Raw genomic sequence first — 15776 nt, forward strand, 5'->3', positions numbered from 1 at the left:
CTTTGTAAAGGTGGAATCATTTCTAATTTAACACGTTTTGTTTCTATGGTTGCATTATGCACAGATGTAAACTGCACTGACTCATAGCTGTTTATAATATTTAGGTTACCGTGTACGCTTTTGGATGGATGTTTGTATTTTTTCCTATTTTTTTTTATCAGTTTAAAATGATAAAAAATGTTTGTCCAACGGCAGACAGTGGCAGTTCATTATAATTAACATACACACATACAATAGCTATATAAAATACTTAAATTTGATTACTGTATTTATAGATAATGTTTTTTCTTTACTATAAAACACAGTATAACAGACAAATATATAAAAATCTTAACTGTATACATTATTTTTTTTAAATAAATGATTGGATATTATTATATCATATATATAGCACTAAAGGCAATATGCACAAATTATATTTATGTACACATTTGCACCAGATGGTCCACAAAAAAAGAAAAAGCTAATTCCCATTTTCCTTGAATTCCTATGTCCTTGAATGGTCCTATCTCAGGAGAGAGTAACGTGAAAGAAAAGGGCACTGCCGATTAACAAAAAAAAGGGTAGAGATTATCGTTTGACAGAGTGCAGGAGGAGGGTAGGCTTCTTGGTTGGTTGGTTGGTTAGGACCACTGAGGAGGGTGGGGGTGGGGGGAGGAGGAGGAGGAGAGAGTGAGGAGAGAGATGGAGAGGGCGGGAAGCTGGTCTTCATGAAGACGCAGAGTGTTTGTGACACATGCACGGCCCGTCTGCAGGGAGCGACCACGGCCAGCAAGCAGCAGGAGGAGGAGGAGGAGGGGGAGGAAGAGGAAGAGGAGGCCCGGTCCGCCGCCTTTATCTGGATGCCATCAAGGTGAGCGTGTTGTTGTTTGACAAAAAATGCGGCAGCCTGACGCGTGTCGTCTATTCGTGTGTGTGTGTGTGTGTGTGTTTGAGACGTCCCTCTTACGCACTCGAGCATCACTCATGTTTTTTTTTCTTTTTTTCATTCCACTGCATCTTCACACTGAGGTGCTTTCTGCTTGCTACCTCCACATTGTCTGCTCATGTATGTCACTGTGTCACCATGCATGTGTTCATTTTTTACCCTCACCCATTATGTGTGTGTGTGTGTGTGTGTGTATATGCAGACTGTTTGACCCTGTATGTATGTATGTGTGTGTGTGACTGCCAGCTGATCAGAAAACACAACAATATGCCGAGTCCCTCCCAGTGTAAAAATGGAATTGGGTCATCTCGGACGGCTCCAAGTAATTATATAACATGAGGGAGATTTTGGTGTTGCAGTATGTGCTGAGAATTAGCTCAAACTCCAGCAAGGCCACCGCAATGACAACAATGTTTATGTTTATGTTTGTGCTAGTGGCGTTTTAGTCATCTCTTGCCATTTTTTCACTCACAAATGGCCGATTCAGGTTCATTTGTGGTGTGTGTCAGTCTCATGCGTGGTGTGAAGCACAGTGAAGGGCTCTCAAAGGGGAAATTAACAGCAACATGGTTTATTGTGTACAGACTAATTTCAACTGGTGTTGTTGAAAGTTAAAAAAGCACTTCAATTGCTTTAAAGTTTTCAACATTTTTAACGATTTCTTCCAGAACACAGTAAATGTGAGGGTGTACTAGAAGCCCCAAAGTATGTATTGAAAATAAGGATGCAATATGATGAGGACAAAGTTTGTGATATTACAACAATAAAGGTGAGCCATTAGGAGAATTTTGTTTTGTTTTTTTGGAGTTTTTCTCGCAAAAAAGCCATATCATGAAAATGAAGTCGAATTTTTCCAGGAAGAAAGTCAGAATATTATGACAATGATGTTGTCATTTTATGAAAAGTGACTGTAGTAGAAAAACCAAAACAAAACAGAAAAACAGGAACGTTAAGCAATAACATTTTTTTTTAAGAAAGTGGGAATGTTTCCAGATTAAAGTCATAATACTTCATTTAAACATCAGACTTTATTCTTGTAACATTATGACATTATTCTCATAATAACGGTCGTAATGTTATGAGAACATTCTTACAATGTAAGCGAATAAAAACATATTTTGGGACAAAAAAGGTAATCATTTTAAGACAATGTTACTGTAGCAAATTCATAACATTCTGACTTTACACTTGAAAGATTTAACTTTATTATCAATACATTATGGCTTAATTCTCGTAATGTTATGCATCGTTCTAACCGTATAGCTTTATTGTCATCATTTTCCTCATGTAGTTTTGTAATGTTATGACTTTATTCTCATCATATTTTGACCTTATTGTTGGACTATTATAGCTTTGTTATCATAATGTTACTACTTTATTCTCATAAGTGTCCTCATAGTTTGACTTTATTGGATAAAACATTTTCTCATAAACAATTTTATTCCCGTAGAACTGTAACTGTATAAGTGTAACATAATATTATGGCTTTATTCTTGTAAAATTGTGTCTGTATTTCATGATATCACAACATTTTGCTCATAATGTTGTGACTTTATCCCATTTTCAGTGTGGCCCTTATACTCTGACACCAGTGTTTTCTGTACATTTCTCCTCCCTATGCTATAAAACAGCAATAAAGTAATCATTAATAATAATAAGTAAAACAATATCATATCTTATATTAGTTGATCGCTGTTGTAGAGTGCTTGAAACAGCTTGAAACCAGAAAGTGTTTCACCTTGTTTTCTGCTTCCTCACAGGAGCGACAAGAAGAGACACTGAAGGACTTTCAGGATGATTTCCCAGTGATGCTCAACATCCTGAAAGGATGAGCACAGATGATGCTTCTGGATTTCTACATTGGTATAGGAACACATATACAAGGTTGGAAATATGCAAAGAAGATTCCGTGTTGGATTAGAGGACTTGGGAATATGTTTTTACCGAGAGAGTGCCAGCACTGGAGTCATGGACCCTGACAGAGATGTGCTGTTGGCTCACCTGGCCCAAGCAGGAACACATGCGCTTGGATCTTCTCCCCGGGAACTGTTTGTTTGTTCCGAAATGGAGTGAGTTATTTGTCTCTCTCATCTGTGGCTCGCGTGGAAAATAAGCAATCAAAACAACACCAAAAAAAGACGGCCCCCGAGCCTCTGAGGGGCACCTAAATGCATCGTGGGTGGCGTCCACTTTGAACACTGAGGTGTCGGTTGAATCAGCCTCAATGGACGCCGGGAGTGACCCGGTTTGACCCCATCCTGCCCCCGCATCTCGATCCCTCCTTCCCAGGTTTGATCTTGCAGTGACTTTTGACCTCACCGGTCCTGGCTCTCCACCTGCTCTGCTGCCTGGGTTCCGGAACGCTCCGCCCTGGGGCCCAGAACGAGCCAATCAGGATGAAGAAGAGCCGTAGCGTGCTGTCAGTGACAGGAGAAGAGGTGAGGAGTGTTGTGTTCGGGTTGTGTTGAAGTGACGCCATGACACACACACACATACCGTGTGACTTTCACACATTCCCGCCTTCCTTTGTTCATGTCCTCAAGGTCTGTGCACATGAATCCACTTAGAGGAGGACGTTTCCTTTGCAATGCTTTCATCCTGGATGAAGGACATGATGATACCATGCATTATTCAAACAGCCTTTTATTGATCATACCAAGTGCCCTTCTGTGTGAGTGTATATGTGTAAATGTGTGTGTGTGTATACAGTATATATGTATATGAATATACACACACACAGTATAAATGCACATACTGTACATATGTGTGTGTGAGCATCTTTCCACATCTGGTCTGGACGAGAACTTGAAGAGCAGCATGGCAGCAACAAGGCACTGTTGCCTAGCAACTGGTACTGTTCCCCCAGTGTTTTGTCGCTACGGTACTGCAGTGCAGATCCAAGAACTGTCTGTAGAGGCCTTATCCCAGACACACACACACACACATACACACATATGCCCATACGCACACAAACACACATGCGTTTTATATTTATGCTTTTGTTCCATGGGATGCACAAATAGGAAACACAGGCATCACAATGATGAAGCTCCTCTCTTTCTCCCATACGGTCTCGCAGGGCGATGACACAGACATAACGGTTGCCGGGGAGAAGGCAGAGTCGCCACGCTACAGCCGATCCTACACGTCTGGGGCCACGCTGGGGGCGGAGCTACGCAGGGGGAGGAGCAGGAGACTGTCATCCAGTCTCCAGGTAATGAGCCAACATAGGACAGGCACACGAGCCTAGAAAAGCATGTGGCTTGTTTATGATGTACATGCTATAAAGCACGCTTAAGCTCATTTAATACAATTCATATGTATTTATATTGTGGCTAAACACTGGAACTGTATGAATGCTTGCCGATATTTAAATGCGCACAAGGGTTTGGGACACAATACTCGGAAGGTTATGTCATCATTCAGTTGCCTTAAAATAGCAAAGCCTTTTCAATGGCAGGCAAAGAAGTGTATTTGGTAGCTTTAATTGGCAGCATATTGTCTAAGGCCATAGAACTGTATTATCCATTTAAATCATGCACATAAAGAATTTTGTAAAACATAATTGTATATAAAGCAAAGATTTTTGGTCCAACATTCTAAAGACTCATTTTTCATGAGGCTTCCTTATCATGTTGTTAATTTCAGGTACTTTCGGATGTACTGTTCAAAGCACTTTATTTACATTTCACTTAAATATGGCACTGAGAAATGATTCTGAATTGGACCTCTTTAACTTTCAATGGAGGACGCCAGCAAAATGGCATCAAGGGAACTGTCAACCCCGTCATGATCATAATGGTACTGCCTGTCTGTTCATTAAACTTCATAAATCAGGAACTATTAATTAATTTATTTACCTGAAACTGCAAAGATAATGGGCCGTTAATTGGAAGCAGGTAATAAGTCGAGAGAGCATATAATGTCCAAAATATGAAAACTCATTACCGTACATATAACAACTTAATTTTTTTTATACATTAATAATGATTTAGCAAAATGTTCCGTTTTTTCTGATTTCGAGAAACAGTGAACATTTGTTTTACCTATACACTACTGACATTACGGTCAAATTACACATAACAATATTGTCCCTGAGAGCATTTATTTGCAGAAAGTTAAAAATGGTCAAAACAAAAGAAAAAAAGATTATGAACTTTTTTCTTTGCATTTTCATTTTTAAACAACCCAATACTTTAAGAGTTCAGAAATCGATATTTGGTGAAATAACCCTGATTTTTAATCTGCGCGTTCATACGTCTTGGCATACTCTCCACCAGTCAAAATTACAGATGGATCAGAGATGTATATTTTACAACACAGCAGCAACAGAACCAATGTTGTAATAGCAGTAATGAGCAAACTGCTCGGCAAGCATTGATACTGGTTTAGAGTTAATTGAAAACAACAGCAATTTTCACAGTACCGCAAACGACATTTTAAAGCGCATGCGGAGGTACAGTAGATAAAGCTGCCAAAGCTGACCACTCATGATACTTCAAATGCAGCTACTGCCATCCTGTGGAGTTAATAAAAACTACATCGTGGGTTGCTGACAGTCACAGCTGTTCCCATGTTTTTTGACCTAGCAGTAATTAGAGACCCCGGCAGTTATTTGCTTTTGTAGCCCACACACCCGGCACTATTGGAGACTCAGCGGTTAATTGAATAGAGGCATTAATTAGAGCATTGAAGGTAATTAAACATAATTACAAAGCTACATTTATGGTTGCACTAAGCCCTGCAAAGTGACTGATGTCCATCGCCATCTACAGGTTCCCTGCTGGCTCCGCCCTCGTGACCGCACTCGCTCACCAGAGGTCCTTGGCAATGTGTCGCGTCCCACAACGCTCCCCCTCCGCATCCCGCCGCGCATCTCCATCACACAAGCCGACGCCGACAGGTCTGCCATTCGCTTCGTGGCACCCAGAAGTTTTGTGTACACTTTCCTTGACCAGCCTTCCTCTATGACATCTTGGCACATTGCAGCTATGAAGGAGAAAATGGCATTTCCCCCGCTCACACGCCACTGGGCTTGCAGAGTCCAGGCCTCACCCTGCACACGTCCTTCCCTCAAAGCCAGAGGAGGGAGTCCTTCCTCTATCGGTCAGACTCAGACTATGATATGTCGCCCAAGACGGTCTCGCGGAACTCTTCTCTGGCTAGCGAAGGGTGAGGGGGTGAAGGAGACCACACATACATGCACGCACACACACACACTGTATATAACAGGGGTCACCAACGTTTTTTCTTGTGCAAGCTACTTTTAGAAAATGAAAATGGCCAAGAGCTACTCATTTTTGTAGAAATGATTTTCACATCTTATTTCAACCCAAACAGATCAAATATGCTTGTTTTCCCAAAACATTCACAAAATGCTGGTATCCACAACTCACATTTTATGTTTCAGAATACTTTTCTTTCTAGTGTTCTCACATTGTTAACTGAAAACCTGAATGAAAAGCAGGCCTGCGGGCGCCTCATGTGGTCGTGGGGGGCTATCTGGTGCCCGCGGGCACTGTGTTGGTGACCCTTGGTGTACAATGTGGCCAAAGGTTGCCAAAGGTTACCATGTCTTTGGCAATACTTTAAAAAGGTACACAAAATTACAGTAGCTAATGAGGAACAAACCTACCTAACCCTAACTACTACTAATTAGTTCCTCATTAGTTCTTAATTAGTTCCTCAGTAACTACTCAAAATTTATGTGCCTTAGTTCCTCAGTAACTACTCTACTCATTAGTTCTTTATTAGTTCCTCAGTAACTAGTCTAAATTGATGTACCTTAGTCATTAGTTCCTCAGTAACTACTGCATTTTTGTGCACCTTGTATTGTAAAGTGTGACCTGTCTTTTCTCTTCTTTTAAGGCACACAGCAGAGGACTTCATCGTTACTCCTTTTGCTCAGGTCAGGATGGCGCCACTGTTCTTTTCACATAAGACACGTTTCCACCAAGCAGTGTGTAGGTAGGCATAACATAAAATAAAATTATAGCAGTGTCACACAGAATGAGGGAATAGCCAATAAATTTGTGTTCTTTGTTTTGACCCAGTCAAATGTCTAGCTCCATCCTTTAGGTACCACTGTCGAATAATGCTAAAGTGTTTTGGCTGCGGCTGTGAAATATTTTAGTAATCCAATATTCTACTGAAAATTATAAACACACAGGAGAAAATACATTTCACTTAATTTTTTAGATAATCAACATTTTATTTCTTAAATTCACACTGTGCATAGCTCCTCCCTTAGCTACCACTTTATCGTGGTGGAGGAGTTTGCATGTCCCGATGATCGTAGGAGCTAAGTTGTCGGGAGTTTTTATGCTCCTTGTTCCCCTTGTTCCCTGCTGAGGGACTTCAACACTCACGTTGGCAGCGACATTGAGACCTGGAGAGGCGTGATTGGGAGGAACGTCCGCCCTGATTTGAACCCAAGCGACTTCTGTGCTCATCACAGATTGTCGATAACAAACACTATGTTCAAGTACAAGTGTGCCTACATGTGCACTTGGCACCAGGACACCCTAGGCTGCACTTCGATGATTGACTTTGCGGTCGTATCATCGGACTTACGGCCATATGTTTTGGACACTCGGATGAAGAGAGGGGCAAAGCTGTCAACCAATCACCACCTGGTGGTAAGTTTGCTCCGATGGTGGGGGAGGATGCCGGTCAGACCTGGCAGGCCCAAATGTACTGTGAGGGTCTGCTGGGAACGACTGCCGTCAGAGTCCCCTGTCAGAAGGACTTTCAACTCCCACCGCCGGGAGAGCTTCAACCATGTTCCGTGGGAGGTGGCAGACTTTGAGTCTGAATGGGCAATGTTCCGTGCCTCCATTGTCGAGACAGCTGATCGGAGCTGTGGCTCTAAGGTGGTCTGTAAAGTGGCGGTAATCCCAGAACCTGTTGGTAGACACCAGTGGTGAGGGATGCCGTCAAGCTGAAGAAGTCCTATCGGGCCTTTTTGACCCATGGGACTCCGGAAGCAGCTGACAGGTATTGACAGGCCAAGCGGTCTGCGGCTCTGGAAGTCACTGAGGCAAAAACTCGGACATGGGAGGAGTTCGGAGAAGCCATGGGGAACGACTTCCGGACGGCTTCGAAGAGATTCTGGACCACCATCCAGCATCTCAGGAGGGGGAAGCAGTGCACAGTCAACACCGTGTATGGTGGGGATGGTGTGCTGCTGACCTCGACTCGGGATGTTGTGGATCGGTGGAAAGAATACTTCGAAGACCTCCTCAATTCCACCGACACGTCTTCCTATGAGGAAGCAGAGCCTGGGAACTCCACAGTGGGCTCTCCTATCCCTGGGGCTGAGGTTGCTGAGGTTGTCAAAAAGCTCCTCGTTCGTGGGGCCCCGGTGGCGGATGAGATCCGCCCGGAGTTCCTTAAGGCCCTGGATGCTGTAGGCACACTACTCAGCCTCCCTGGTAAGGTCTATTCAGGGTTTCTGGAGAGGAGGATCCGCCGGATAGTTAAATCTCGGATTCAGGAGGAGCAGTGTGGTTTTCGTCCTGGTCGTGGAACTGTGGACCAGCTCTACACTCTCAGCAGGGTCCTTGAGGGTGCATGGGAGTTTGCTTGACCAGTCTCCATGTGGTTTGTGGACTTGGAGAAGACATTCGAGTTTTTTTCACAAGTGAGGGAAGGATGGAACGTGAGATCGACAGGCGAATTGGTGCGGTGTCTGCAGTGATGCGGACTCTACATCGGTCCGTTGTGGTGAAGAGAGCGCTGAGCCAAAAGGCAAAGCTCTCAATTTACCGGTCGATCTACGTTCCAAGAGAGTGAGACACACACCTCCTTGTTCCATTACACAGTATTGTCTTCTAGAAATGACCAGCTACTGATTAGTGAGCTAAAACATTTTTATTTTCCATCTTAACTAACGGCGCTTTCTTTTTGCAGATTAAATAAACCCTGTATGAAGCTAGCCCTGCACACGGCTAACGTTACATTAGTAAGGTACATTAACGTTAATCTCATTGATTTGCGCTACGTTAATTTTACCTGGTCTCAGGTCTTCCGCTCCATTCTGGGTGTCTTCAAAGCTGCAGCAACATAGAAGATGTGCTGTTGTGGTATATAAGTGCCGCATTACAATGGATACACGTCACAGTGTTCAACTTGCTGTTCAGTTTGAAATGCTCCCACACGTTCCACGTTTTCTGTCTTTTAAAATTTTGTTTACCTTCTCTTCCATCATCATCTTCTCGTTCTTTCAACCAAACATCCACTTCTTCCTCTGTGGCATGGGTCACCTGAGCACGTTGGTGACGTAAGCACATGTGACGATTCTTCGAGGTAGTGAAAATTCCTCGATCATTTTTTGTAATAGAAGTACTGAAATTACTTGGGGAATCGTTTCATCCCTAGTACAAATGAGCTATTTTTGTACCTCTCACAACTTTGGATAACTAAACTGCTTGGTGGAAATGTAGTTGTGTGTGTAAAAATGCAAAAACATGACTTTAAACTAATCCTGTATGATGATGATTTAGGTTCTGGCCAGTCTGAGATCAGTGCGGAGCAACTTCACCATCCTCGCCAATGTCTCCACTCCCACAGTCAAGTCAGTATATTATGTAATGCCCATTATTTTGTTTTGTATTGTTTTTTTTTTTATTTATGCTGCGTCATTTTATTGTATTTCTTGCACTCCAAATTACTATTTGATTTTATTGTTTGATTGTATTTGTCTATTGCTCGAATATATTATACTGCCACCTTTATTGTTTATTTATAGTCTCATTATTTTTATTTCATTTATTCTATTCCTTCATTTTATTTTATATCATATTATTTCTCACAGTCCAAAAACAGTCACTTACATTATTTATGTCATGTCACATATTTTATTTTATTTCTTACGCTCCAAATTTTAAAACTATTATTATTAAATCATTTTATGGTATTTGTGTCTGTAGCCCTAATATATTATACTCTCACCTAGATTGTTTATTTATGTTAACTTCATTTATTTTATGAGCATTTATTTGAAAAATCTCTGACACTCCAAAAACTGTCAATTTGACTATTTATGTCATGCCTTGAATTGTGTTTTATTTTATTCAATTAATTTTTTGTATGTGGTCACAATTATTACAAATCATATTACATTTTATTTAATTGCCTGTTGCTTAACTTTTTACGTCATGCCCATTATATTTTATTATTTTACTTCATTCTATTTTATTTTATTTCTGACACTCCAAATTATTACATATTATTTAATTTCTTATCCTTCAATATGTTTCTAATACTTCAATTGTTGCTCATCATGAAGACTATTTGTCAAGAAGAACAACAAACTCAATTCAACTGTTCACTAGCCTTTTTTCTGTTAACTCAGGAGGTCACCAATGAGTGGCATGTGTGTCAGTCCCAGGGCCACGCTGTCGGACCAGCAGTACCAGCAGCTCGCCTTGGACACGCTGGAAGAACTGGACTGGTGTTTGGACCAGCTTGAAACGATCCAGACGCACCGCTCCGTCAGCGAGATGGCATCCAACAAGGTAGGAGCCAGGCCACGGTTAACCTCCCTGATATAAGAAAGGACATTTTTGAGCACTTTCACTATGTCCTACAGTTCAAGAGGATATTGAACAGAGAGCTGTCCCACCTGTCTGAGATGAGTCGTTCAGGCAACCAGGTATCAGAGTACATCTCCAGCACCTTCCTGGGTGAGTGCAGCCACAATCCTGCCACATTGGACAATACAATATACAATACAATATAGATTGTGTTTGTGTCAATCTGTAGACAAGCAGAACGAAGTGGAGATCCCCTCTCCGACACTGAAAGACAAACCAATGAGTCATATCAGTGGCGTGAGGAAGCTGTCCCACAGCTCCAGCCTGTCCAGCACCTCCATGCCTCGCTTCGGAGTTAACACAGACCACGAGGATGAGCTCGCCAAGGTCTCACCGCCCGTTTGTTCAGAACATTCAGTCACTGTCTACTTGAGTGGGGAGAAAAGTGTCACTTAACTGCTCTTAAAACCTTAATCTAAGGGAGCTACTTGATGTAAAACACAGTTACACACTCAGTGCTTACAATATCAAGTACACCTGCACAGTACAAACGGTGTATCAAAAATCCTGCCTTTACAAAGGAGAAGTGAATGCTTTTTGGTAGACAACCACAATGTATACCATCATGCATTCCAATACAGCAGTGCATGAAAGAAAAGATGTGTATATTATTTACCTCGTGGATAATTTGCAAACAAACAATCTTTTCACAAGAAATTATTATAACATTTTATTATTTTTTCTAATGATGTATTATTATTAATATTGTTATTTATTGTTTGATGATTGATGATGATTTTGCTGGAAATACGTCAAATTAGAGCAAAGCAGCTCTTCAATATGTTAGCATTTGTGATGAAAGCGCAAATGAAAGATGGTTTATTTTGACAAGGACATCTCACTTTCTGAATAGTTACTTCATTGAGTATTTTGTTGAATACAACTTTATATTTTGTGTGTATTTATATATGTGGGCGTGTATGTTCTGAAGCAGGAGTTGGAAGATTTGGACAAGTGGAGCTTCAACATATTCCAAGTTGCCGAACTGTCCAACAACAGACCTCTTAGCTGCATCATGTACGCCATCTTCCAGGTACTGAATGATTTTTATGTATGAGTGTGTTCTTTTTATTTGGACTTTGTGTGGATCTCCACTACTCTCCATTTTGACTTACTTCCTCAGGAGCGAGAGCTTCTGAAGACCTTCCGCATCCCCGTCGACACCTTTGTCACTTACGTGATGACCCTGGAAGACCATTACCATGGCAACGTGGCGTACCACAACAGCCTCCATGCTGCAGATGTCACGCAGTCTACACATGTGCTGCTCTCCACCCCCGCTCTCGATGTATGTCACATACACACACTATGCCAAAGTAATGTAGCTGGTTTTAACGGTCTGCTCCTTACGTCCTCTTTGTCCCCAGGCTGTCTTCACCGATCTCGAGATCTTAGCCGCCCTTTTCGCTGCAGCCATCCACGATGTCGACCATCCTGGAGTTTCCAATCAGTTTCTCATCAACACCAGTGAGTGCACAATTCAACCAAATGTAAATGTAGTAAAGTCATGTAGTAGTGTCATTGTCTGCAGCACCTCCATCACTTTTACGTGCCTCTCTGTGTCCAGACTCCGAGCTGGCCCTTATGTACAATGATGAGTCTGTCCTAGAGAACCACCACCTGGCTGTGGGCTTCAAGCTCCTCCATCAGGACAACTGTGACATCTTCCAGAACCTCACCAAGCGGCAGCGGCAGAGCCTTCGCAAACTCGTCATCGATATTGTTAGTGCATCATTCTGAAGTGACAGACATGAGAAACAAGCAGTGATCAGGGATTTATAACCGGAAAGAAACAAAGTCTGTGTTCTTCCTGTTTTCAGGTTTTGGCAACAGACATGTCCAAACACATGACCCTGCTGGCTGATCTGAAAACCATGGTGGAGACTAAAAAGGTGACCAGCTCTGGTGTGTTGCTGCTGGATCATTACAATGAGCGGATGCAGGTGGGTTGCCAGGTTGGGACGCTTTTAGAATCTAAAATCTTTGTGGATTACCATGACCTGGAAGACTGAGAATCTACGCAGACATGTTTTTAGCAGTGACAATTTTGCATTGTAGACCACTAGATGGAGCTATGGAGAACGTTTAAAAAAAAAAACATTGCAGCTGATATTTTGAGTGCCGACTCTCCATGTCCATTCTTTGCTCTGTTGTGTAGTTGTCGAGGAAACAACATAGAGAGTGTAAGGAGTGTATGCCAAGTTTTTATGTTTGGGGGCTAGATTTTGCCTAGCAACAAGGCATTGCACTTACTAATGCTGTTGAGTGGTTGTTGCACCTGCTAGATAGCTAACATTGTATTTCATTTGAGAAGGGTTATAATGAATCAGGCAGACTATTGTCTGTGCAATTTTAAAAAGAAAAACATCAATGTTGATACACCACATGTTCAAATTCATGTTGAAAACGTGTTGCAGGTCCTAAGGAACATGGTGCACTGCGCCGACCTGAGCAATCCTACCAAGACCTTACCGCTCTACCGGCAGTGGACGGAGAGGATCATGGAGGAGTTTTTTCGCCAAGGCGACAAGGAGAGGGAGCGCGGCATGGAGATCAGCGCCATGTGTGACAAACACACTGCCTCTGTGGAGAAGAGCCAGGTGGAGCACAATGGCCATTGTTATAATGATTTGATTTGCTCTTTTGCAATACAACCATCAAATATTGATATTGTTACTGATGGGGTCACTGTGACACTATCATTTCTTGAAGTAAACATTCTATTATAGTATATTTTCTCAAGAGACAATACTATAGAAATGAAATGTGGATATATTTTAGAGTAGTCTGTGTACAGCAGTATAGCTTTACTAAAATAAGTTAACACACACTCGTGATTGTCTAAATAGCTGACAACACAAGAGATTACACAGTGAACATGTCCAGTGAACATGTTCAAACTGTCAAGATTTCTTGTGAGCACCATTGTCACCTATGCAATTCATGTCTCCCTCAATGAACCGCAACTCCCTAGTGTCGACGCCATTCATGGAGCCCCGGGCTTTAACGCTACCACCACTATCCTTGACTGTAGGCAAGACAAGATCTTGTGTTGCCAGCTATTTAGACAATAATGGTTGTGTGTTGAGTCATTTTTAGTGAACAGTTAATCTATACTGCTATACAACTTGTACACGGATTACTCTAAAGTTTACCCAAATCTAATTTCTAGAGGTATGTCCCTTGAGAAGATATACTTTAATAAAAATGGTTGGTGAAAACTGATGGGTATACTCACTTTTGTGATATACTGTATTTACAGTCATTCTCCTTCCTTTTAGGTGGGTTTCATTGACTATATTGTGCACCCGTTGTGGGAGACATGGGCCGACCTGGTGCACCCGGACGCCCAGGAGCTTCTGGACACATTGGAGGAGAACCGGGAGTGGTACCTCAACACCATGCCTCAGTCTCCATCCCCTCCACCGGACAGGCACCTGCACCACGACCGCTTTCAGTTTGAGCTCACACTGGAAGACCTGGAGCACAACAATCACAACCATGTGCACACCAGGAGTAGCGCTGGATGTGGGCGGGGCCCCCGCGGCCTGAGAACCCCCTGCCATGATGGCCAGGCCGACAGGGAGGATGAGAAGAACCACAACAGCGAGCAAAATGGAGTTTGTGATGATGGAGAGGAGGAGGGGGATGAAAAAACTGCAGAAGAGCAACGAGAAGATGCAGAAAGTGAAGATAATGCCGGAGGGGAAAAGGAACAGGAAGGGGAGGGTGAGGATGAAGGGGAAACTGAAGATGGAGCACCAGAGGACAGAAAGGAAGGAGAGGAAAATGTGCATGGAGAAATGAATGAGACTGCAGGAGCTGGGAATGTGGAGGAAGAAGATGAGTCACAAGGGAATTTGGAGGAGCAGGAAGAAGGGAATGAGGATGAAACAAAAGGGAATGTGGATGATGAAGAGCAGGCAGAGGAGACTGTGGAGGATGAGGCTGAAGGGAATGTGGAAGAGCCAGAAGTGAATGAGAATGATGAGGCAGAGGGAAATGTGGAGGAAGAAGATGGAAATGTGGGAGAAGAGATGGTGAAAGGAGATGAGGTTGAAGAGAACACTGAAGAGGAAGCAGAGACTAAAGAGGAAGTGGAGGAGGTGGAAGCGGAGGATGAGGAGAAAGAAGAGCTGGAAGATGAAGAGAAGGATGGAGATGCAAACGAGGAGGAAGAGAGTTAGTAACATCCAAACCTAACAGGGTCAAATGAGGCGATACAGATGTAATGGTGCAAGAGCAAGGGTCAGCCTATCAACCACATGCTCCACCCACCTGAACATGTGACAATGCGCAGTTTGGTCAGAGTTTGTGAGGTTTGCACTCACCTCAGACTGCAGTGGAGTGGACGCTTGGTCAGAACCTCAGCAAGCAGAGGCACGAAAAGGGTTAAACCTATTTTATTGACCTTTTCACAGGGTCACAATGTAACACGTTCATGCAAATAAGTTTGTGCCTGTTCTCCCGAGCTCACTAACTATACTTCCCATTGTCTTCTGTGTCGTTCTATGAGGAAGATGCCACACAGGACATCCAGACCACACAACACTTGTTCTGTTTGTCCTAAAACAAAAAGCAAAAAAATGTGAAATCTGTTGTCTTATTTTTACACTTGTAAAGTGGAGCAGTACTGTAAAGAAAATCATGTGTAAAAAAATAATAATTTGCAGGCAAGTGAACAACACCCTGTACCCACAGGTCGGGCGGCAGGGCAAATTGTGCCAAAGTGAGCCACGAGCAGCAACAAGAGAAGCAATGCATTGTGGGTCCAGGCTCAAGGTGTGACGGTCTTCCAAAAATCACGTTTTTGTAAAAAAAAAAAAAATAAATAAATAGAAAAAAAAGATGGTTTTGGCACTTTATCACTCACTGTTACATATATGTACATAACAAACGTGTATTTTAATCTTAGGATGTCATATAATAAATATGATCAATCCAGATTATTTCCTATGTTTTTCTGTCAGTGAGTCACAAAAAGTGATTGGTAACTTGAAGGTTAAATGAACAATTGGCTGCTTTTGCTACTTTCCCTACAGTTGTGGAGTATAATTCACAGTATAATTCCAGTAAGGTAAGACTTTTTGTTTTCATTATATATAACAAATATATATAACAAAATACAATTGTGTGGAACTGGTTGACATAAGATAATTTGTTGTTCACTTTTACTTTAAACCGGTTTACATAGCTACAATCTTTGCTTACCGGTAGTTGTCTTATGTGTTTGTGTTTTCCTCATTCTGTGT

General features: G+C 42.2%; 1 protein-coding gene across 1 annotated transcript; it reads left to right on the forward strand.

The window, feature by feature from the left end:
- Positions 1 to 685: 685 nt before the first annotated feature.
- LOC129182339 (cAMP-specific 3',5'-cyclic phosphodiesterase 4C-like) lies at positions 686 to 15356 on the forward strand. The gene is made up of 17 exons (XM_054778329.1): positions 686 to 853; positions 2689 to 3366; positions 4008 to 4142; positions 5704 to 5831; positions 5918 to 6100; positions 6797 to 6836; positions 9433 to 9503; positions 10284 to 10446; positions 10521 to 10614; positions 10694 to 10851; positions 11459 to 11557; positions 11648 to 11812; positions 11892 to 11991; positions 12092 to 12246; positions 12345 to 12467; positions 12942 to 13124; positions 13806 to 15356. Exons 2-17 carry the CDS (start codon positions 3325 to 3327, stop codon positions 14709 to 14711), a joined length of 2745 nt encoding a protein of 914 aa, XP_054634304.1. The 5' UTR covers positions 686 to 853; positions 2689 to 3324; the 3' UTR covers positions 14712 to 15356.
- Positions 15357 to 15776: the final 420 nt, after the last annotated feature.

The sequence above is a fragment of the Dunckerocampus dactyliophorus genome, chromosome 6, assembly GCF_027744805.1.
Source record: "Dunckerocampus dactyliophorus isolate RoL2022-P2 chromosome 6, RoL_Ddac_1.1, whole genome shotgun sequence".
NCBI lineage: Eukaryota > Metazoa > Chordata > Actinopteri > Syngnathiformes > Syngnathidae > Dunckerocampus > Dunckerocampus dactyliophorus.

Excerpts from the sequence above, each read along its gene's own strand:
- LOC129182339 (XM_054778329.1), top strand. The coding sequence starts at position 3,325 with ATGAAGAAGAGCCGTAGCGTGCTGTCAGTGACAGGAGAAGAG. Across the intron at positions 9,504-10,283 it reads GTCTCCACTCCCACAGTCAA|GAGGTCACCAATGAGTGGCA; the intron begins GTCAGTATATTA and ends CTGTTAACTCAG. Across the intron at positions 12,247-12,344 it reads GCAAACTCGTCATCGATATT|GTTTTGGCAACAGACATGTC; the intron begins GTTAGTGCATCA and ends TCCTGTTTTCAG.